We start from the raw sequence: 24,779 nt of genomic DNA on the forward strand, positions 1-24,779 counted from the left end.
TGCTGAAAAACCATATATAACTAACAATCTTATCGGAACACTCGCCAAATTGGTGATTATTCGAGTATAAATAAACTCAGTTCTTCAACTTTTCTCTTTTATGGGGCTTCTTTTTTTGTCCCATTCCGCGTGGAAATCAACAGATGTGTGAAAATTTCATCAACTACTTTTAGATTGAATTGTTGATTTGCCAACGTGCTATATTTCTCTGTTATTCTTTGCCATGTTCATTACAAATGGAAGAATAAGCCAGACTCTATCAGGGAGACGATTAATCTGCATTTTGCGTGCAAGAAGTTACAGATATGGGAATGCTGGAAAAAACTACTACTAGTATTTAAATAAAGTTAAGCGAAGTACAATGAACATAAAATATTATGAGCAATATCTTTTGAGATTAAACAAACAATCCAGTTTATATATCATACTAAAGTACTGAACTATTAAAAGCAGGATCAGTCTCGTTTAGTTTGTGTTTTTTTAACTTCGTTCACATAGTCACACATATATCGTTTATTATTATACCGATGGGGTTAGAGAAAATGATGGAAAAGCTATATTTATTTCCTACGTGAGTGTAACATATCGTGATGTGTATACATTGATCCTATCCTACATTAACATATATCAAGTTAAGCTCCTGTCTTCTGTGACATGATGTTTCCTAGCTATATGATTATACACAGTTGGTTCAGTGTGTGTATACCACGTGATAAATTGCGTCATAAATGCTACGTCGGAAGGCAATATTTTGCTTTGAAAAAATACTTTAAACAAAGATAACTTCACTATTTCTTCACCATTTAAAATAAAACATGGCGCAGTTTACGCCGCTTACGGAGCCCTGTCTTCAGTCTTTTACCAGAGTTTGATTGCGAGTTTAGTTTCTTTAAACACTTCGACAAACCTTTTCATAATACGGCCGTCTGACGGAGCACTGTCAAAACATTATTTTGGAAACAGGTTTGTCGAAGTGTTTGATGAAACTAATGACTTTGTCAAATTTCGGCAATAAAACAAATGCGGGGCTCTTTAAGCGGCATAGACTGCCCTTTGTTTCATTTAAAATGGTGTTGTAATAGAAATGTTATCTTTGATTTAAGTCTTCATTTTAATCAAAATATTGCCTTCCGACGTAATTTATCACGTGGTATACACACACTGTGGTTGGCATGTAATAGATACAGTACGAGTTTTTCTTCAAAGTTTCCCCTTACAGACGTAAGAAGCCGTTTCGCTAGGACGAACACCAATTTTGTCCGAGGCGTTCGTCGAGTCGGAGTTGGCTAGAAACTCGTCCAGTCGGAGTCGTCATTTGGAGTTGTCCAGTCGGTCATCAAGTCCATGTTGTAAAGTCGGAGGCGGCAAGTCGGAGTTGACATTCGGTCGTTGAGTCGGAGTCGTCAAGTCGATCGGTTGTCGAGTTGGACTTGCCAGTTAGTCGTCTAGTTGGAGTCGTCGAGTCGTAGTCGTCGAATTGGAAGTGTCGAGTCGGAGCTGTCGAGTCGGGAGTTATCCAGTCGGTCGTCGAGTCTGAGGTATCCAGTCGGTCGTCGAGTCAGAGTTGTCTAGTCGGTCATTGAGTCGGGAGTTATTCAGTCGGTCGTCGAGTCGGTGTTGTCTAGTCGGTCATTGAGTCGGGCGTAATCCAGTCGGTCGTCCAGTCGGTGTTGTCTAGTCGGTCGTTGAGTCGGGAGTTATCCAGTCGGTCGCCGAGTCGATGTTGTCTAGTCGGTCATTGAGTCGGGAGTTTTCCAGTCGGTCGTCGAGACGGAGGTGTCGAGTCGGTCATGGGCTCGGAGTTATCCAATCGGTCTTCGAGACGGAGTTGCCAAGTCGGAGTTATCCAGTCAGCCTTCGAGTCGGAGTCGTAGAGCCGGTCGTCATGTAAGAGTTTTTCAGTCGGTCGTCGAGTCGGAGTTGTCCAGTCAGTCGTTGAGTCGGAGTTGTCGACCTGTCAATCGTCAAATCGGTCGGCGAGTGTGAGTTGTCCGGTGTGAGTCGCCCAGTGGGAGTTGTACGGTCGGTCGTCGAGTCTGAGCTTTCTCGTCTGAGTCGACCAGTCGGTCGTCGAGTGTTAGTTGTGCGGTCGGAGTTTTCAGTGTGAGTTGTCTAGTCGGTCGTCCAGTCAGAGCTTTCCAGTCTGAGTCGACCAGTCGGTCGTCGATTCTGAGTCGTACAGTCGGAGTGGGCGTCGACGTCGGGTTTGTCGTGCAAATACTTCAACCTTAGCCATAACTCAAAGCCGTTAAAGAAATAATTATGAAACGTAAACTTGTTGCAAGAGACATTGCACATGTGTAACGAGGCCCATAACAGTTGCATGTAACGAGGGTCAGTGTATAACTTTATGTATTATTTTTCCAAACTCCTCTGTTGGAAAACATGCCGGGAAAGCTCAGCAATAGCACACAAAGATGGAAATTGTATTACCGCTAGACATGAAATCAAGACTGGTATTATAGAATCAGTCCATAGCAGAAAGAGATGCAGAGAGCCAGCGTAATTTCCAGGAAAATTGTCTTATTGACACTCGGTCTGTGAAAGAAATTTGATTAGGTGCCCTTTCATAAGAAACTCCCAGACACAATAAAAAACGGATAATGACACTGTTCAAATGCATTGTGTCAGTGTAAGAACCTTTCCCGTTCAAAGTGTTTCCTATTCGAGGTTTCTCAGCCGATTGTTATGTAAGATTGTTTTGCAGGAATATTGCATTGTTATTGGTCTGTAGTTGACTTCCATTTGTGTTATTTTATTGTTTATTTGAGACTATGTCTAACTTATATCGTGTGTGTGATATTTATCCGAAGTTATTCAAGTCACATTTATATAAGCATTATAGGGACACAAAACCTTTTCTTCAATTTTTCAAACATGCTTTCTGTTCATACTATCATTCTTATACTGCAGTGCTATGGTTTGGTTAAGGTTATGAACATGATGTTCACACCAATGTCAAACGGTCATGTATACTTTTTTAGTGTGTCTTTGATAGCACATTGCGCGGTCGGATTGTCAAGCTTTGCACAGGTGCTGCATGTTGTAAAGTACCACGTGACGGTGTCGGATAACCAAGCATTGCGCAGGAGTTGCATGTTGAAAAGTACCGCATGACGGTGTCGGATTGTCAAGCATTGGGCAGGTGCTGAATGTTATAAAGTATCACATGACGGTGTCGGATTGCCAAGTATTGCGCAGGATTTGCATGTTATAAACTATCACATAACGGTGTCGGATTGCCAAGCATTGCGCAGGTGCTGCATGTTGTAAAGTACTCATGACGGTGTCGGCTTGTCAAGCATTGCGGAAGTGCTGCATGTTTTAAAGTACCACATGACGGTGTTGGATTGCCAAGCATTGCGCAGGTGCTGCATGTCTTAAAGTACCACATGACGATATCGGATTACCAAGCATTGCGCAGGTGCTGCATGTTGTAAAGAATCACAAAACGGTGTCGGATTGCCAAGCATTGTGCAGGTGCTGCATGTTGTTAAGTATCACATGACGGTGTCGGATTGCCAAGCATTGCGCAGGTGCTTCATGTAATAAAGTTTCACATGACGGTGTCGGATTGCCAAGAATTGAGCAGGTGCTGCATGTTATAAAGTATCACAACACGGTGTCGGATTGCCAAGCATTGCGCAGGTGTTGCGTGTTGTAAAGTATCATTTGACGGCGTCGGATAGCCAAGCATTGCGAATGTGCTGCATGTTATAAAGTATCACATGACGGTGTCGGATTGCCATGCATTCCGCGGGATTTGCATGTTGTAAAGTATCATCTGGTGGTGTCGGATTACCAAGCATTCTGCAGGTGCTTAATATTATAAAGTATCACATGACGATGTCGGATTACCAAGCAATGTGCATGTGCTGCATATTGTAAAGTACCACGTGACGGTGTCGGGTATCCAAGAATTGCGCATGAGTTGCATGTTGTAAAGTATCACATGACGGTGTCGGGTTACCAAGCATTGCGCAGGATTTGTATGTTGTAAAGTATCACAAGACGGTGTCGGATTACCAAGCATTGCGCAGGTTTTGCATGGTGTAAAGTATCACATGACAGTGTCGGATTATCAAGCATTGGGCAGGGTTTGAATGTTGTAAAGTATCACATGACGGTGTCGTATTGCTAAGCAATGCGCATGTGCTGCATTTGTAAAGTACCACGTGACGGTGTCGGATAACCAAGCATTGTGCAGAAGTTACATGTTGTAAAGTATCATCTGAGGGTGTCAGATTGCCAAGCATTCTTTATACTCAAGATAAAAAATAAAATAAAATTAAGGGGCCGAAATGTCTCAGCTGAAAATCACGAAGGGGCCGAAACGTCTCGAGTCATTTTAATTAAGGGGACGAAATGGCAGGGCCGAAATGTCTAAGGGGCCGATTTGGTAGTAGGCCGATTTGGTAAGGGGCCGATTTGTCTTGCTCCCTAAAGTATCATCTGGCGGTGTCGGATTGCCAAGCATTGCGCAGGTCTGCATGTTGTAAAGTATCAAATGGTGTTGTCGGATTGCCAAGCATTGCGCAGGTGCTGCGTGTTATAAAGTATCATATGACAGTTTCGGATTGCCAAGCAGTGCGCAGGTGCTGCATGTTGTAAAGTATCACATGCCGGTGTCGGATTGTCAAGCATTGCGCAGGTGCTACATGTCGTAAAGTATAACATGTGATTGCCAAGCATTGTGCAGTGCTGCACACTGTTAAGTACATTGTATCACATGACGGTGTCGGATCGCCAAGCATTGCGCAGTTGCTGCACGGGTAAAAGTATCATATAGTCATACCTTGCATAAACCTTGCGCAGACGCTGCATGGTTTGAGTATCATATGGCCGTACCTTGCAAATGCCCTGCATGGTTTGAATATCATATGGCCGTACCTCGTGCAAACTCTGCATGGATAGAGTATCATATGGCCATACTGCCATGGCGCACAGGCGTTGGATGGTGAAAGTGGCCGTACCTTGCACAGGGGCTGTATGATGTAAGTATCATATGGCCGCACCTTGCACAGACGCTGCATGGTAAAAGTATCATATGGCCGTACCGTGCGCAGACGCTGCATGGTTTAAGTATCATATGGCCGTACCTTGCGCAGACGCTGCATGGTGTGAGTATCATATGGCCGTACATTGCACAGACGCTGCATGGTTTAAGTATCATATGGCCGTACCTTGGACAGACGCTGCATGGTGTAAGTATCATTAGGCCGTACCTTGCACAGGCGCTGCATGGTAAAAAAGTGGTCGTACCTTGCGCAGACGCTGTATGATGTAAGTATCATATGGCCGTACCTCGTGTAGACGCTGCATGGTTTGAGTATCATATGGCCATACCGCCATGGCACACAGGCGTTGCATGGTGAAAGTGGCCGTACCTTGCACAGGGGCTGTATGATGTAAGTATCATATGGCCGCACCTTGCACAGACGCTTCATGGTTTAAATATCATGTTGCCGCACCTTGCACAGACGCTGCATGGTGTAAGTATCATATGGCCGTACCTTGCACAGACGTTGCATGGTAAAAACGTGGTCGTACCTTGCGCAGACGCTGTATGATGTAAGTAGCATATGGCCGCACCTTTCACAGGCACTGCATGGTGAAAGTGGCCGTACCTTGCCCAGACGCTGCATGGTTTGAGTATCATATGGCCGTACCTTGCGCAGACGCTGCATGGTTTGAGTATCTTATGGCCGTACCTTGCGCAGACGCTGCATGGTTTGAGTATCACATGGCCGAACCTTGCGCAGACGCTGCATAGTTTGAGTATCAGATGGCCGTACCTTGCGCAGGCGCTGCATGGTTTGAGTACCATATGGCCGTACCTTGCGCAGACGCTGCATGGTTTGAGTATCACATGGCCGTACATAGCGCAGACGCTGCATGGTTTGAGTATCACATGGCCGTACCTTGCGCAGACGCTGCATGGTTTGAGTATCACATGGCCGTACCTTGCCCAGGCGCTGCATGGTTTGAATATCACATGGCCGTACCTTGCGCAGACGCTGCATGGTTTGAATATTATATGGCCGTACCTTGCGCAGACGCTGCATGGTTTGAATATTATATGGCCGTACCTTGCGCAGACGCTGCATGGTTTGAATATTATATGGCCGTACCTTGCGCAGACGCTGCATAGTTTGAATATTACATGGCCGTACCTTGCGCATACGCTGCATGGTTTGAATATTATATGGCCGTACCTTGCGCAGACGCTGCATGGTTTGAGTATCATATGGCCGTACCTTGCACAGACGCTGCATGGTTTGAGTATCATATGGCCGTACCTTGCGCAGACGCTGCATAGTTTGACTATTAAATGGCCGTACCTTGCGCAGACGCTTCATGGTTTGAATATTATATGGCCGCACCTTGCGCAGACGCTGCATGGTTTGAGTATCATATGACCATGCCTTGCGCAGACGCTGCATGGTTTGAGTATCACATGGCCGTACCTAGTGCAGACGCTGCATGGTTTGAGTATCACATGGCCGAACCTTGCGCAGACGCTGCATGGTTTGAATATTACATGGCCGTACCTTGCGCAGACGCTGCATGGTTTGAGTATCACATGGCCGTACCTTGCCCAGGCGCTGCATGGTTTGAGTATCACATGGCCGAACCTTGCGCAGACGCTGCATGGTTTGAATATTACATGGCCGTACCTTGCGCAGACGCTGCAGGGTTTGAATATCACATGGCCGTACCTTGCGCAGACGCTGCATGGTTTGAATATTATATGGCCGTACCTTGCGCAGACGCTGCATGGTTTGAATATTTTATGGTCGTACCTTGCGCAGACGCTGCATGGTTTGAATATTACATGGCCGTACCTTGCGCAGACGCTGCATGGTTTGAATATTATATGGCCGTACCTTGCGCAGACGCTGCATGATTTGAGTATCATATGGCCGTACCTTGCACAGACGCTGCATGGTTTGAATATTATATGGCCGTACCTTGCGCAGACGCTGCATGGTTTGAATATTATATGGCCGTACCTTGCGCAGACGCTTCATGGTTTGAATATTATATGGCCGCACCTTGCGCAGACGCTGCATGGTTTGAGTATCATATGACCATGCCTTGCGCAGACGCTGTATGATGTAAGTATCATATGGCCGCACCTTGCACAGACGCTGCATGATCAAAGTATAGACAATCATCGCTGCATTGTTTTAATATTGTTTTCTTAGGATTTACCTAAAAGGTGCAATTCTCAGCTGTCTTCCAAATTTGAACATCCCTTACACATATTGGAAACACATAACGAGCAGTTTACTTATTCGAATTTTTATCAGTAATCGTTAGCTCCATCCCTTTTGTTTGCGAATATTGTATCAGTAATAACATTAATTGTTTTTTTGTATGGTAAATAAAGTCAGGTTGCAGTTCATATCAATAAATATAATGATCCTCCTGAATGTATTCGAGGAACAGTTTATTCTATGAGAATATGAAACATACTCATACTTTGTTTCATGATAGAAGAAATCTGTGTTAGGGGTGTCTTTTCTGTGGGGAAATGGTACACTATCGCAATCATTGTTCAATTACTTTGTCTTATTGATGTTATATATGCCTTCTGCCTTTCCATTTGCTTTGTTGTGGAATCACTGTACAGTGTAGTTATGTTCATTATTCAGGAAACTATTTTCATATATATGCCCCGTACAATAAGGTGCAATTTAATGACATAATTTGTTCTTCAGATGCCTTACAATTTATTTCATATTTGAAAAACTTCTATCTTTCCAAAGGAAAGCATCATAAATTACAACTGATCATTTCTGCAGCATACGTTCTGCAATTCAACTTACCTGGATAAGTCTATCTCTCATCAAAATATTCCAAAAATTCTCATGTAATGAAAGAATGACAACCTAGATATTATATATGTATAATTTATTTGCAATTTTCTATAAAATGAAAAATGCTTTGTCATGTGTTCTTGAGTATGCGTTTTCCTATTTACATTATATAGTTCGTGCGGTTCAGTGCGTACATAATTAATGGACAAAAATGTATTCAAAACGAAAAATGCTGTTCGTGTTTTTTTATAAAAAAAATAATTCATTAAAAAGAGATTTAAGCCTTGTAAAATATATGCGATTTACATCCCGAATATTTCCTTTTTTATTTAAGGGAGGTAACGCAAGCAAGCTTGATTTCTTATTTATTTATGCACCAGTCAATTGTAACCACTACCGCCTCCCCCGCCCGGGGGTATACCGAGGATAGCGGGGAAATGGGCCGTATTTTTACCTTTTAGGTGGCCCCAGAGTGCCGAGTGGATGCGGTAGTTTTGTTTTCGCGCCAAAAATAGTGCGGAATGATAATATAATAATATGTGTAGAAGATGCGGCGTTTACAGTGTTCACGGCGTTCTCTAACATTTGCCCTGGCGGTCTGTTTATCTGGTTAATCAATGATAACCCTAGGATCATCATGGTGCTTTAATAAAAAGAGATTCTGTCCAATGTCACATGTAATTGGGGGCCTTAATTTTGACAGCAAGCGTGTAAAGATATTTGAAATGCAGCCTCTATATTGTCAGATTTTTTTAAATCTAGGTTAAGTATTGTTCATATATATATATAAATATATATGTGTGTGTGTGTGTGTGTGTGTGTGTGTGTGTGTGTGTGTGTGTGTGTGTGGGTGGGTGTGTGTGTGGGGGGGGGGGGCTCTATTCGCACTCTGTCATCATAAAACTACTTGGCCATACAGTTTGTCTATAAACCCATGAAACGTTCCAAAACGAATCTTATCTAGTCGAATAATAGGTGGTAATGGGACAAGAAGTATAAGACGCTATAAACCATGTTATCTAATTATAGTATGCAATGTTTCCAACACCAAATATTCATCAAACTAGCTCCGAAAATTTGCATTGGTAATTCAGGTTTAGTTTAAACATAGGTCAAATAGCGCAAAACTATCTCTAGTAATGTCAAATGCTTTAGCGCTTTTTCTCGAAAAAAGGTTATGGAGCTCAGGTGAGAGATGTATGACCGGTTAGGCTTTATTACACAAATGTATTCAAATTCGAAAATGACCAAGTGCAGTAGCTACAGTGTAATCCTGTATGTTCCTGGAGCCGTTTAATCAAATGTCGTCGGAGCACTTTCGTTGGAGAAATAATTCAAAGGGGTATTGAGGTTGTGGCCATATAAACTAGTTAACGCCCCCTTTAGAATCGTGCTCCACTGAACTTTAACAGCGACAGCTTCTCTAGCGGAGGTCCAGGGTTCAATCCCTACCTGCCTCAAACCATAGACGATACCAGTAACTTCCACTTCAGGTGTTTGGCTTGATAAAGGGGCCTATCTTTATTTAAAATTATGAAAAAGGTTAAACAAATATTTTCATTTGAATAATTCTTGGAAAGTTCTATCTTTTTTAATTGCATGTATCTTGCTCGGTTAATCGAGATGTTCCATTTCCTGTTTACGACCAATCTTGCCAGCTTTTCACAACAATCGACTGCAGGAGAGCGTAATAGGTCAGAAATTAATAAATTAACTGAAATATTTTTATATAAGTTAGGTATGTAAGAATTCATTCTTTAATGCAATAGGTATCGGACTCACATGGATATCAGATCATTTGATGAGTATTATATCCATAGACAACTTTGCTGGTTATATTAGTTTACGTGTGCATATTGTTTTAACATTATTTTTCCTTCGGACTCCACACACATTGACCAACCCAATTGCGTTCATACCCCGATAATGACATCAACCCCGCAATTCATTCCTTAAATGAATTGCGGGGTTGATGTCATTATCGGGGTATGAACGCAATTGGGTTGGTCAATGTGTGTGGAGTCACGCATACTTTGACCAACCCAATTGCGTTCATATCCCCGATAATGACATCAACCCCGCAATTCATTCCTTATATTTACACCAATAGTTCATTTTTTCATTCAAGAATTGTTAAAAAACTACTTCATTTCATTTAAGAAAACCTTTCAGTAATCCGTTCTTACCCATTCTGTAAATAGAAGGACCCGACTAAAACCGGAAACATTTTTTCAAATGACGTCACAATAACGCGGGAAAAGATCAACCACTTGAAATCACTTTAAAACGTAAAAAGTGAAACACTTCTGGCACCAATATATTTAAAATATAATAAACTAACACTTTCTAAAATGTTGATCTATATTTTACGGGACCTGCTGACACAATACAACCAATAACAAGATCAATAGCTTTTATGTATATTGTTATGCAATGAATTACGATCCGAACATATCCGAAGGTGTTGCGTTCATCGATTGATGAACGCAATTGCCGCAAGGCAGTTCATTTAAGGAATGAAAGTTGAGGTGTAAATATCACGTCATAAAATATACGCCACATTTTCGACAATAGATTTTGAATCTTTGTCAAGCACTTTAATTCTTTACTAAGCACATTTCGAATATCATGTCAGCTAAATAACATTGAAAAATACCAGAAATACGTTCTTAATAGTGGTTGGGTATATGTTCTAGGTTGACTATCGTTTATAAAATTAACACTGGAAAGGAAGCAACCCATGTACTATGTGAAAACAATGATGGCTCTGGTGACACTCAAAATAATGTTTTATGTACAGAAAGCCCCCACAAGGAAGTATATTTGAGCTTAATCATGGCTACAATCAAGCACGGCTTAACTGAAGTGTCTGCTAGGCCTTTAACCTTGTGCCGTTAAAACATGGTTCAAAATTATTCTCACTGCCCTAATAAATCTGAGAAACAAAGGGAGACAACTAATGAATCCACGCAAGATCTCACCATCATACTTGATTAGGAAATCAAGCTTGCTTGCGTTACCTCCAATAAATAGAAATATAATTCGGTGTGTGAATTGCATATATTTTACAAGATGCAACACAGTTCGTTTAAATTTGAATTTATTGGAATATTTGTATATTACAGAGAAAATAAAACAAAAACATACCTTTATGAACATCTGTTTAACATGATATAAAAATAAAGTTTAAATCTATTTAAAATAAAAAGCACAACACAAAAATACATGTATATCAATTCCATAAAACCTATTTCTTAAAAAAACTTAAAGCATTTTCGTTGTGAAAACAACTTTACATCGTGCACTTTCCATTATTATTGTACACAGTGAGCACTGTAACACTGCACCACAAATGAATAACGTAAATAAAAAAACTCACACTAGAGAACCAAGCTAAAAATATTTTTCAATCTAAGGAAAAAAATAGCAAATAATTAATACATATATATAATCAATGTTGTCAATGTAACGATCCATTTATGAGTTAAAAAAACACGAATTCATACATATATAACCCTTGGTGGCTGTGAACGTCTACATGTATGCTACATGTATGCGTTATATACTTTGATAATTGTACTAAGATTCAAGATTCAATAATTATTTTCAAAATACCCAGATGACCATAACCCATTTTGGACAAAAACAAACAATACAATAAAATGTTTCTGATGACAGAATGCACATATACTACATAACATGTCTGCAATAAGCATCAAAACAAAATTATCCCCAGTGGTACTGCGGATAACAGGTTGATTTTCGATCTCTTTTATTTGTAATCACAATCGAATCCGTGCCCACTTCCGAATACGGTAATAGTTTGCAGTGTTAATACAAATGTTTCTTTAATATCTCTGAACAATGGGTAATAGTAACTTTTTCGTGTGTGTAATATTCACTTAACATGAGGTTCTGCAAAAATAATAACAACAACAACAACAACAACATTCGCGTTTCGTGCACTGCATAATTTCAAATTTAAACATCACTAAATGTACAAAAAAGCGGTTTTACAAACGAAGGCTTATTTAGGGAATATTGTTCAATTATAATTTAACCTCATAGTAAGAACAGATAAGCTGTACATATGTATACTTTTTCTTTAAATTTATTCTTTCCATAGTCACACTTCCGTGTGATCTTTTGTACAGTAAATCTTTCTCATTTATCAATCTCCTAGGTTAAGCCCAATTGGGACGAAGAAAGAAACAGTTACTATCGCGTGTAACACTAAAAACGACACAAACAAAATAGCGTCGAATACCAATCCTTTCTGTTTCCCTCTTTGCGTTTCTTTAATCGTCTTTCTCTCATTGCGGTCTCGTTTCAGTTTCGTCGTTTCTGGTTTGCCGGTTTCTTCAGCCTGCCCATTGTCTGGCCATGCGCTTCTTACGTCTTGCTCGTTTTGTCCATGTTGTGTTCCCTCTGTGAAGTCATCAAGCTCAGATATTGCAACTGAGTTTTTCTCCGAGACAAGGACATTGTAGCAAACGTCGAAGGTAATATGTAACCAATGAGTGCAAACGACAAACACAGTTATGACAGCATTAACAAATAGTTCAGTTAATAAATAAATCACGACAAGAGACAGCGGGAGTGAAGATTTTGGAACTTGTGAAATTATAACCAGTGTCGTTACAACCGAACATAAAAAGCACTGGGTGCTGAATGTTATTCTTGAATCCATTTCATTCAAAAGAAATACGCACGTATGTAGAAAGCTGACCACAGCTACAGTTACTATGATAAAACACGCGTAAAACGCCGATCCACGCTTAATTGTAAATTTGAAATCGATGTAAGCGACATTATTTGAGCTACCTGTCGCTGTAGACGTCGATGTTAACTGCCATTCACTTGATTCTTCGAAATAAACTGTCGAAATTGTTCCCGAAGTGGAGATTAAATCCAGTTCAGTAATATCATAATCAGTGGATTCAACCCTGATTGTACAATCAAACTCGTCGAAGGGAAAGAATTTCGCATTGGAACACAACACAGATGTTTGAAATGGTGGTTTCCAAACAACTGCACCTGTGCTTAAATGAAATTTAACAGTATCTGACATGGACGCTATAAACGATGAAGATCCAGCAGAGTTAGCAATTCTCAAAGGCGGTATCCAGATACTCGAGCCTTGTATTAAAGTCCAAAGATCGTCAGTGACTACCGTGTAACGTTGTTCTGTCCACGTAACGGTGAAAAGGCCGTTAACGGATACGAGTCCGGAATCAGAGTCAACGTCCACCACTGAGATGAGATCCATGCCTACGTTAACGTTCATGATGCCATTTACAGTTTGAATAGGAATTGTCGACTGCTTTTCGAAATAAACTTCAATTATCGCGGCCACTTCGTCGTCCAACGCGGCCAACGTGTTGATAACACATCCGACGTTATTGATCATACCAAATATCAACACAAAGAGATACATCGTCATTTCGTTACGTTGTGTTTCGCTATTAAATGCTTCTATGTTTTAACTCTGTTGGTCATACTTATATACTTGCACATCCGTGTAAATAATTGCTGTATCAATTTTCATTAAAAGTGGTTTGTTTTGATCGAAAATTGACATTTTATTCAATACTTATATTCCCATTTCGCTGAGGTCTTAATTTTATAATTACGTACCTCATTGATGTAACAAAACTACTGTGCTTTTTTGACACCAATAATTACCTTAAATTACTATTCATAATCGTTATCTTGATATTCACTTGTACTGTATTTAAGGCATTGCCTCAAAAAGTAATTGGAATATAAAAGGCATTGAGATATACATCATAAACACAGTAATTATAAGTTTTGTATACGTTTATCAGACGTCGACAACATCAAATTGACCATAAGAACATGACAGCTGCATTATGTCTCAATGATAAGATGATAAAAATAGTTTCTATCTAAAGTTTATAAGAATAACATGTCATGTTGAACTGTAATTTTAATAGGTTCTGCATTTAGACCAAATACCGAATTCAGGTATATGGCAGATCCATTCTTTCTGTTTGATATATTAAAAAATGCATATACAAATCAAAAAGTGATACCAGATACCTTTATTAATGCAACAAAACAAGTAAAAATGACATTACAAACAATTCGAAGCATACACGAGATGTCAACTCAAATGACACAACAAAATAAAACTTTTCAGTCCAAAAGATATGCATGCGTCAGTCAGCTTTTTCCTTAAATCATTAACTATTATTGTTACCAGTAGTTTCACCACTGTCATTTGTAAATATTGGCACCAAAAACACAACCGTGAAGAATGCCTCTCCTGCTGAGAATGCCAGGAAGAAGAATGTATCTAGGATACGACCCACCTCTGCCCATTCAACCTCCTCCTCCAAACCCGCTAGTGAGTCGATCTCGTCTTCGTTTTCAGAGGACTGCCCTGTACTTTTCTTGGAAGCGCGACTCACTATGCCTGACAGAGGTGTTATCATAGTTTCATCATTGCTCATACTTGGCATATTATCTTTTACACTTACCCAATCCCTATTTGTTGATGTTTCCCTTTGCGTTTTTCTTTCGATTTCTAAATTATTATCATCGTTGCTTTCAGAATCGGAAGCTACATCGACTTTAGTTTTAGTAAGAACTTTGACAGTAGTGAGCTTGTCGATTGATACGTTTTTGTTTATCTTCAGCGATTTGACAGACGGTCGAAGAGAGTTGTGATTACTCGTGTGGCTGTTGAAAACCTTTTCAGGTTTATTTTTACCAGATTTATTCTCTTGGATAGGTTCTTCACTTATGTTTTCGTCGATAGTTTGGACAGCTTTCAACGATTTAGTTACCATTTCCTCGTCATGCTTTTGCCCTTCAAGTGATTTCACAGTTTGAAGCAGCGGTTTTAGAGTTGATCCTTTTTTATAATTCGTTTCTTCCCAACTTTGTAAAATCGTTTCTTTTTGGTCGAGTATATCCTTTTCCGCTAATGATTGTTTAACGTCAGGCAAAACGTCTTGCTCTATGTTTGGAACTGTAGTGGGAATCTTAGTATTTCTTTTGAGTAAGCTGAAGCATGTTTGATTTTCTTTATGAGCGAGGTCTTCTCTGGCTTTTGAATCATTTTCGCCCGAACGTTTAACGAAGCATTTTGATAAATTGTTAGTATTGTCAATATTCGTGTCGATGTCGACCCCTCTGGTGTTTTCATCTTTAAGTTTACTAGACCAACATCCACACAAAGTGTTTTTGCTGTCAGAAACAATTTTAACATCACGTGCAGTGGTGATAGTGTTTTCAAGGTTAACTTCTTCAACCCTACGTTTTCGGACAGCAAGTATGCAACCGCAGCAACATTTACTGTTTGAACCTTTATCGTGCTTGACACATCGGACGTAACAGGGGAAGCAACCTTTCCTACGATAACCCTGGTCGTCAGGCATTTCTTTGGGAATAGATGTTTTTTCTAATATCATATTATTTTCATCGACTGAAATTTCATTGAGTTCTTCGTCGTGCAAGCTTTTGTCAGAGGAATGGCAGCTACATTGACACAAATTTCTTCGTAGACACCTACATAATAAAACGCAACACCTGAGTTTTGCACAACCACAATTAATGAACGTCACTGTCCTTTGCAACCACAATGGAACCTTGCTCTTCTCGGGCTTATGATACACTCGCATCATCAATATGGTAACTAGAGTCATAGCACCGCTGTTCGCCATCATGACAACCAAATAGAAGCACAGGTATGAGATTGGGTTTGAGCTGCGAGGCATGATGTCCATGATCATGTTGAGAAGAACTGTGAACGACAAGAAGCAGGTTACAGAGAAGCCAACACGTTCTCCGGACTCGGCCGGGAGCAAGAACACTGTTGCGTTCAACAAGCACAACACTAACACTGGTAATAGGATGTTGAACGCAAAATAAAGCGGTTTTCGCTTGAATGAAAGAGTAAATTCAATAAATGAAGCGTTGTTCTTCGAGTAGGCCTCTGACGATGTGGTTGATATGTCCCATTCTCCAGAAAGACCATAATCATCAAGATTCCATTCGCTGTAGGCCGAAATAAGTTTCACTTCATTCTCGTAGAACCCCCATGGCGTGTACACGAAGCTGCAGTCCTGCTTATCAAAAGGATAGAATGTTACATCTGGAGTACACGAACCGCTTATGACGATTCTTGGCTTCCATGTCACAACATGAGAGTTCATGTTGTACCTGCATATGTAGGAGAGGTCTCCAACTTCACTGGCGTCGCCTATTGCATTGACCAGCACTAGTTTAGGAGTCCAAATTTTATCGTATGGTATCAGAAACTCACTTCGGTCAGAAACTTTAAAATTGATAGACTGAATCAACGACATTTCGTCCATCCAAGACATTTCCAACGCCGCCACGAGCTCGATGTTACCTGCGACCTCGTCGAAGCCATTAATTGCGAATAGGTGTATCCCGACTGTGACTTCCATGACCCTACTGACGTCATTGACGGGCGGAAAGTCAACCGTGCTGAAGCCGTCCTGGCTGTACGCGGACACGAGGTTCACATAGTTCTGTATGTGACTTATGTAGTTCGTGAAACAGGAACTTTGGCACAATAGCCCTAGCCATAACAACGACTGAAACCACGCCATCGATTATGTGTCCTTTTTCTAACGTGTTACGTTATTTCTATTTTCGCATAAATACCGACGTATATTCCCACGTTTGTAATTGCTTGTTTAAAAACAAACGACTACCTTGTGATTGACAACTGGACTTTAAAGCAATATACACTTTCTTATGAAATGATTGCATTATATGCATGCGCTATTCACTAATTTCATTTAATATCAGCAGGCGTAGTCGGTTTATGCCCACTAGGTTTTGTCTTGCACAGACTGTAATAAAACAAAACTCGCCATGGGTGTTTGGTCCTTTTGTTTAGGCCAAAATAATGAACATTTGATACATTTAGACTCTGTGAGGCGCCGTCGTTTTCATTTCGTATAACGTGGTATTTCAAAATATCTATGAATAAGATATAAGTTTTTTATAGACAATGCCAATATGAATACTGTGCATATCTTGTTTACATACAACAAAATACTAATTTAATATAAATAGTATTAAATACAATTATGTATTTCGAATGTTGAACTTCGTATCTTCTGTATAAAACAATTACACTTATTAACTTTATTAAAAAGGTATTCGCAATTCATACAAATGAAAATTTAAAAAGATAAAGTCAATGGAAAAGTGATTAACTCTATTTAATGGGTTCTGCTAATCCTAAAGATATTTATAACTAGGAGAAACACATTTAAGATCGTAAACACCCGGGACAATGTAAACTATTTTTGACTAAATATGGTTTATGATATTACACGAACATTTAGTTTTATGTTTCTTAAATTATTATAATTATTTCTTAAAATATGAAGTAGGCACATTCAGAAGTATGTATTGACGTTCTGGATGGTGGTGTGAAACATTTCCACGATAACATAACGATGCCATTGACGCTGTAGACTACTCATTAGAAACATTTAACAGGCATGTTCAATATTGTATCGGCTATACATGTATATATCGGTAGAATACAATTAAACCATACAAATACACAATTGGTGCCCTTTGAAGGATCAATAGATATGCACATAAACTGTTAACCATGTTCGATTTATAATATGATCAGGTTGGCCTTTATATAACTAGTGCATATATACTAGAACATAAATAAGTACTTTACAAAATATCAGGCTAACCACATGTACCGAGGTTCGATATCCATTCTACAAGGATTTATCACGGAGGTGTATACAATCTTTACTAAAGGTGAGTTTAATTTTAAACCCGTACATAACATGCAGGTTTTCATTTACCTGTACAACAGAAAATTTATTTGTAATAAATAAGAAACATGATACAACGTGTTCATGTATGGAGCATGTGTTTGTACATGTATCTTGTTTAAAACTCGGCGATATAATCGAAAGTCTTTAAATGATATGTATATTTTATTGTACTACAATACAAAATGTAGAATATTATCTTGGCGGCATTAAATAAAAGGTAAAGATATGTTAGGTGAGCGATTTAGGGTCTTAGTGATTCTCTTGGGAAAAGCCTATGGTTATACTTTATGTATTCTGAGTCATGAATCGTGCTTTTTTCAAGAGAATCAATAAGGCCCTTAATAGCCCACCTATCCAAAACAGGTTTGCTTATATCAATATGCTTACAGTGCATGTTTGTTTCACCTCAGGTCAGTATGTCTAATAGGAAGGTGTTATTCGTGGTGACGAACCACTCCAAGCTCGGAAATTCGGACAAGAAGACGGGTTGGTATCTACCGGAAGCCGCCCACCCGTACAAGGTGCTCACCTCGGCCGGATACCATGTAGATTTCCTCAGCCCCAAAGGCGGAAAGGCGCCAATGGTATGAATTGTTGTTTGTAGGTTGTATGGTCTTTTTTCGTGTGTTATGTTCAATTCTTTAGTTGATCTGCATATACGATACATGTACTGTTTTTTATACTTTTAACAAATAAACTATATTACCCATCATGAATATGATGCCTGCATGGTAATCCGATACATTTTAGTATCGTTGCTGACTACTTATATGTCATATAAGGTGACCGAAAGACATAAGTTATTCAGTTATTGCAGTGTGTATGTATTGTTGCAGGTTATTGTAACTGGAATTCAGAGCGAAATAGCCTAGCTAGTTTCGATGTAGCTTCAAAATTAATTTGTCCGCACATTGACAGGGGTCCCAAAATAGCATAAATGCGTATCGGATACGCTAAGTGCGTTATGTACAGATGCGTAATAATACTTTCACGTAGCCTGTGCACATTACATATAGTACATGATCCGCAAAACGCCAATAAATGCTTTCTAGTAAATATATTAAACAAATGACCTTCATCATCAGGATCCAGGGAGTGCCGATGCGTTCAAGGACGACCCCGATTGCACGACGTTTCTGAAGGAACACGCCTCCAAGATGGACACCACCCTGGCACCTTCGGCTGTCAAGGCAGGGTATAAACGCTTGCTTTTAAAACTATCACTATGCTTTTAATTCAATATAGCATATTTTCAAAACTTACATTGGTAAAAGTAACAGAACAGTGAAAATCAAAGAGCTGCATGCCAACTTAGTTTTTCCTCAAGGCATTTTCAACTTTCAGAACCCACATTTCTGACCTACCTTTCTTTTAGGTTTAAGTTAGGTTTCGTCATTGATTTATGATTGATTATACCCTACGTCGCCTATCAATCGTAGAGATGTGTAGTTTTACCACATATTAGACATAAGGTCATAAGTTGGTTGCCCGCCTGCTTAAAACAGGGTTCAATTTAAGACATTTAAAAATGATTAAGTTAATCTGAATGGCGAAAGGGGCGTCCGCTTCTAACTCATTAAAGACCTAGATTAGTAGCCAGTCACTGCTGGTCTGTAATTGACATGATGCGTTAAACTATTGGGAGTCTAAAGCTATTAAATTTCGCTGACCAGGGAAACTGAGGGCGTTATAACGTCTGTATGGTCAGGCAGAAGGGTTCCACTGATCAGGGCTAGAAAAGTCGACTTGTAGCATATGCATTGCCAAGTGCTTCCCTGGTGTCCGCCCTAAGGAGGGAAAATAACGGCTTTTTATGGCATATGTTCGGTCAGATAGTGCTCACAAGGTTTATGCCCAGACATGGGCAACTGTGGGCAATTCATAGCATATATATTGTCAGATAGTGCTCACCAGGTTTTCACCCAGACATGGGCTACTGTGGGCAATTCATAGCATACATATATTGTCAGATAGTGCTCACAAGGTTTCCAGCTTTACCAGTGCAACTGAGGGACATTTATAGCATATGAATGATCAGATCGTGCTTTCCTTGTTTCCGTGACCTGGAAAACTGAGGGCACTGTATAGCAAATGTATGGTCAGATAGTGTTCACAAGGTTTTTACCCTGACCAGGGCTACTGAGGGCACTATATAGCATATGTATGGTCAGATAGTGCTCACAAGGTTTTCACCATGACCAGGGCTACTGAGGGCACTATATAGCATATGTATGGTAAGATAGTGCTCACAAGGTTTTCACCATGACCAGGGCTACTGAGGGCACTATATAGCATATGTATGGTCAGATAGTGCTCACAAGGTTTTCACCCTGACCAGGGCTACTGAGGGCACTATATAGCATATGTATGGTCAGATAGTGCTCACAAGGTTTTCACCCTGACCAGGGCTACTGAGGGCACTAAATAGCATATGTATGGTCAGATAGTGCTCACAAGGTTTTCACCCTGACCAGGGCTACTGAGGGCACTATATAGCATATGTATGGTCAGATAGTGCTCACAAGGTTTTCACCCTGACCAGGGCTACTGAGGGCACTATATAGCATATGTATGGTCAGATAGTGCTCACAAGGTTTTCACCCTGACCAGGGCTACTGAGGGCACTATATAGCATATGTATGGTCAGATAGTGTTCACAAGGTTTTTACCCTGACCAGGGCTACTGAGGGCACTATATAGCATATGTATGGTCAGATAGTGCTCACAAGGTTTTCACCCTGACCAGGGCTACTGAGGGCACTATATAGCATATGTATGGTCAGATAGTGCTCACAAGGTTTTCAACCTGGCCAGGGCTACTGAGGGCACTATATAGCATATGTATGGTAAGGTAGTGCTCACAAGGTTTTCACCCTGGCCAGGGCTACTGAGGGCACTATATAGCATATGTATGGTAAGATAGTGCTCACAAGGTTTTCACCCTGACCAGGGCTACTGAGGGCACTATATAGCATTTGTATGGTCAGATAGTGCTCACAAGGTTTTCACCCTGACCAGGGCTACTGAGGGCACTATATAGCATATGTATGGTCAGATAGTGTTCACAAGGTTTTTACCCTGACCAGGGCTACTGAGGGCACTATATAGCATATGTATGGTCAGATAGTGCTCACAAGGTTTTCACCCTGACCAGGGCTACTGAGGGCACTATATAGCATATGTATGGTCAGATAGTGCTCACAAGGTTTTCAACCTGGCCAGGGCTACTGAGGGCACTATATAGCATATGTATGGTAAGGTAGTGCTCACAAGGTTTTCACCCTGGCCAGGGCTACTGAGGGCACTATATAGCATATGTATGGTAAGATAGTGCTCACAAGGTTTTCACCCTGACCAGGGCTACTGAGGGCACTATATAGCATTTGTATGGTCAGATAGTGCTCACAAGGTTTTCACCCTGGCCAGGGCTACTGAGGGCACTATATAGCATATGTATGGTCAGATAGTGCTCACAAGGTTTTCACCCTGGCCAGGGCTACTGAGGGCACTATATAGCATTTGTATGGTCAGATAGTGTTCACAAGGCTTTCACCCTGGCCAGGGCTACTGAGGGCACTATATAGCATATGTATGGTCAGATAGTGTTCACAAGGTTTTCACCCTGACCTGGGCTACTAAGGGCACTATATAGCATATGTATGGTAAGATAGTGCTCACAAGGTTTTCACCCTGACCAGGGCTACTGAGGGCACTATATAGCATATGTATGGTCAGATAGTGCTCACAAGGTTTTCACCCTGACCAGGGCTACTGAGGGCACTATATAGCATATGTATGGTCAGATAGTGCTCACAAGGTTTTCACCCTGACCAGGGCTACTGAGGGCACTATATAGCATATGTATGGTAAGATAGTGCTCACAAGGTTTTCACCCTGACCAGGGCTACTGAGGGCACTATATAGCATATGTATGGTCAGATAGTGCTCACAAGGTTTTCACCCTGACCAGGGCTACTGAGGGCACTATATAGCATATGTATGGTCAGAAAGTGCTCACAAGGTTTTCACCCTGACCAGGGCTACTGAGGGCACTATATAGCATATGTATGGTAAGATAGTACTCACAAGGTTTTCACCCTGACCAGGGCTACTGAGGGCACTATATAGCATATGTATGGTCAGATAGTGCTCACAAGGTTTTCACCCTGGCCAGGGCTACTGAGGGCACTATATAGCATATGTATGGTCAGATAGTGCTCACAAGGTTTTCACCCTGGCCAGGGCTACTGAGGGCACTATATAGCATATGTATGGTCAGATAGTGCTCACAAGGTTTTCACCCTGGCCAGGGCTACTGAGGGCACTATATAGCATATGTATGGTCAGATAGTGTTCACAAGGTTTTTACCCTGACCAGGGCTACTGAGGGCACTATATAGCATATGTATGGTCAGATAGTGCTCACAAGGTTTTCACCATGACCAGGGCTACTGAGGGCACTATATAGCATATGTAAGGTCGGATTGTGCTCACAAGGTTTTCACCCTGGCCAGGGCTACTGAGGGCACTATATAGCATATGTATGGTCGGATTGTGCTCACAAGGTTTTCACCCTGGCCAGGGCTTCTAAGTGTGCTTTTTATCATCTCTATGGTCAGAGTACTCTTACAAGGTTTCCACTATGACCAAGGCTACTGAGGGCACTTTATATCATCTGAATAGCCAGAAAATGCTTACCAGTTGTTCATCCTGACCAAGGCTTCTGAGGGATGTTTAGCAAAATGAAAGTAATTGGAAGTAAGTGCAATGGTCTAAAATTACAAGCAGTATTTTGCTGACCGGGAACCAAACTATGACTCTTATTCGGATAAGATCCATTTCAGCGTAGTGCTTATTGAAGGCCGTCTATATCTTTATTCCAGTGACTACAAGGGACTGTTTTACGTCGGTGGGCACGGCCCCATGTTCGATTTACCCGGAGATGTCGCCACTGCGAAGCTCGCGGCCGACATCTACGAACAGGGCGGGATCCTCGGGGCTGTCTGTCACGGAACCGTCGGTGGGATGTTTTTATTTATAAATGATGTATGAAAACTTTACTCGTTTATGAAACGGCAGCTAGTGGATAAAAACGTTAATCTACCCGTTTTACATAATTATATTATCGGCCAAATCCGTGTTCCTTTGCGTTGTACTGCAATGTGCTGAACATGCAACTTCTTAAACCACTTATGTACGTTCAGGTTTCGTGCCCATTAAGGTGTCTGGCAAGCCGCTGGTGAAAGACAAGACGGTAACGTCATTCACGAACGCGGAGGAGGACGCGGTGAACCTGTCGAAGGATATGCCGTTTATGCTGGAAACCAAGCTGAAGGAACTAGGTGCGAAATTTGTGGGAGCGGATTTGTGGGCGTCTAACGTGCAGGTGAGTGTCATTGTTTATGGTTGAACCAAGAAAATATCCTGCATGTGTATGGCTAAGGGTCAGGCAAAACCAGACGTTCCCTACGTAAAGGGGACAGGACTGTGGACCTACTCAAGGACATCAAGTTGGGCGGTGGCTGCGGACGGAGGTATATAGTGTCTCGTTATATTGTGACGACGGGACGGGTGGTATCGGAGTTGAACCCGGCTTCTTCCATCACGCAGACAGGGGAGAAGATCGAGGAGCTTCACAAAGACGCCAAACACAGACCCTTTATTTCCGGTGTTCTTTCTTTCAGGTGAGCGGGCGGCTGGTAACTGGGCAGAACCCGGCATCCGCCAGTGCAACTGCGGAAAAGATGGTGGAACTCCTGAACGACGTCAAATAGGGCGTTTGAAGCCGCAGCGACACCAGGATTTAGAGGATCGCTTTGCACTAATTTGCATAGGCGGCTGTTTGGAAATTACATTGTTCATGACAATCCTGATGCTTGAATGTATTCATTTTGAGTATTTACTTTGCAGCTAGAACAAAAACAAATTATGATAGAACGAACGGTCGCCAGATGTTTTCATATATTTTGGCTTTGCATACATGTACACCCACGTTTTCTAAAGCATCATTCGAAGGAATCGGTTTTAATCGAGATTGTACTTTCAGTCAGTCATTCAGACATAAGTTTAAACATTTCCATTCCATTGCACAAAATACAATTTCGGGCATTGAATGATGTTATACTTAAATAGAATGAAGCAATGTTTTATTTTGTCTTGGAGCTCAATAGATTTTATAGTTTATTACAGAAAATGCGCATTTATACTTGAATCATGATTTAATTTTTGTTTGCGTATAATTTGCCGTGTTTTATTTAGCATTTGTAAGTAAATTTGCGTTAAAAACTTAGATTATGTTTAAAGGGACTTTCGCATGTTACTCATGTTTTTGTAAAATGCACTATCTTTTTGTATGACGAAATAAAATGTGGTAAATGCTTAAAAGGAGTGTTAAAACTAAGATACCAAAAGCTGGAAATGGTGTTAAAAATATGGTCATTTAAGACCACAATAATTAAAAACACTAATGGTCCCTTAATTGTTGTTGCGTGATTGGTTGATTGACATGATCCAAGATGTTTTCAATATATTGTTAAAAGGTCAAAATATCCATCACTTTTGTATAAGTCTTAGTGACCTAGTGGTGAAGGCGTCGGTTTTCCTAAAACAAATCTTGACTTTACCCTCATGAGGATGCACCCTACTTCAACCGATATACTTGTATTATATATTTGTACCTTTTCTTCAATTTTGATATCATAAAATAAAATAATGATAAAATAAATGACTACAGATGCAAAACCGGTAAGACTCGTATTTGGTCCAAAACATAAGCGGTTCCCTTTTAATGTATGTAAATATAGAGTGTTTCAGAACCAATCAAGGCGTGTGTTTGATTATATTTTAGTTTCAAACATCCACAGATTTGTGTTAAATGCTGAAACTGAAATGGTATTTTTCTGCGAGTTGAAGCAGTTCCACGTGTATCTGCGAGTTGAAGCAGTTCCACGTGTATCTGCGAGTTGAAGCAGTGCCACGTGTATCTGCGAGTTGAAGCAGTTCCACGTGTATCTGCGAGTTGAAGCAGTTCCACGTGTATCTGCGAGTTGAAGCAGTTCCACGTGTATCTGCGAGTTGAAGCAGTTCCACGTGTATCTGCGAGTTGAAGCAGTGCCACGTGAATCTGCGAGTTGAAGCAGTGCCA

At 40.7% G+C, this 24,779-nt stretch overlaps 1 protein-coding gene across 1 annotated transcript; it reads left to right on the forward strand.

Annotated features, from left to right (window-relative positions):
• The first annotated feature begins 17,465 nt into the window (after positions 1 to 17,465).
• Positions 17,466 to 24,376, forward strand: LOC128246664 (uncharacterized). Its single transcript, XM_052964981.1, has 6 exons — positions 17,466 to 17,615; positions 18,046 to 18,219; positions 18,721 to 18,830; positions 22,519 to 22,655; positions 22,840 to 23,021; positions 23,320 to 24,376. Exons 2-6 carry the CDS (start codon positions 18,052 to 18,054, stop codon positions 23,407 to 23,409), a joined length of 687 nt encoding a protein of 228 aa, XP_052820941.1. The 5' UTR covers positions 17,466 to 17,615; positions 18,046 to 18,051; the 3' UTR covers positions 23,410 to 24,376.
• The last annotated feature ends 403 nt before the right edge of the window (positions 24,377 to 24,779 follow it).

Source organism: Mya arenaria, chromosome 2, assembly GCF_026914265.1.
Source record: "Mya arenaria isolate MELC-2E11 chromosome 2, ASM2691426v1".
Taxonomy (NCBI): Eukaryota; Metazoa; Mollusca; class Bivalvia; order Myida; family Myidae; genus Mya; species Mya arenaria.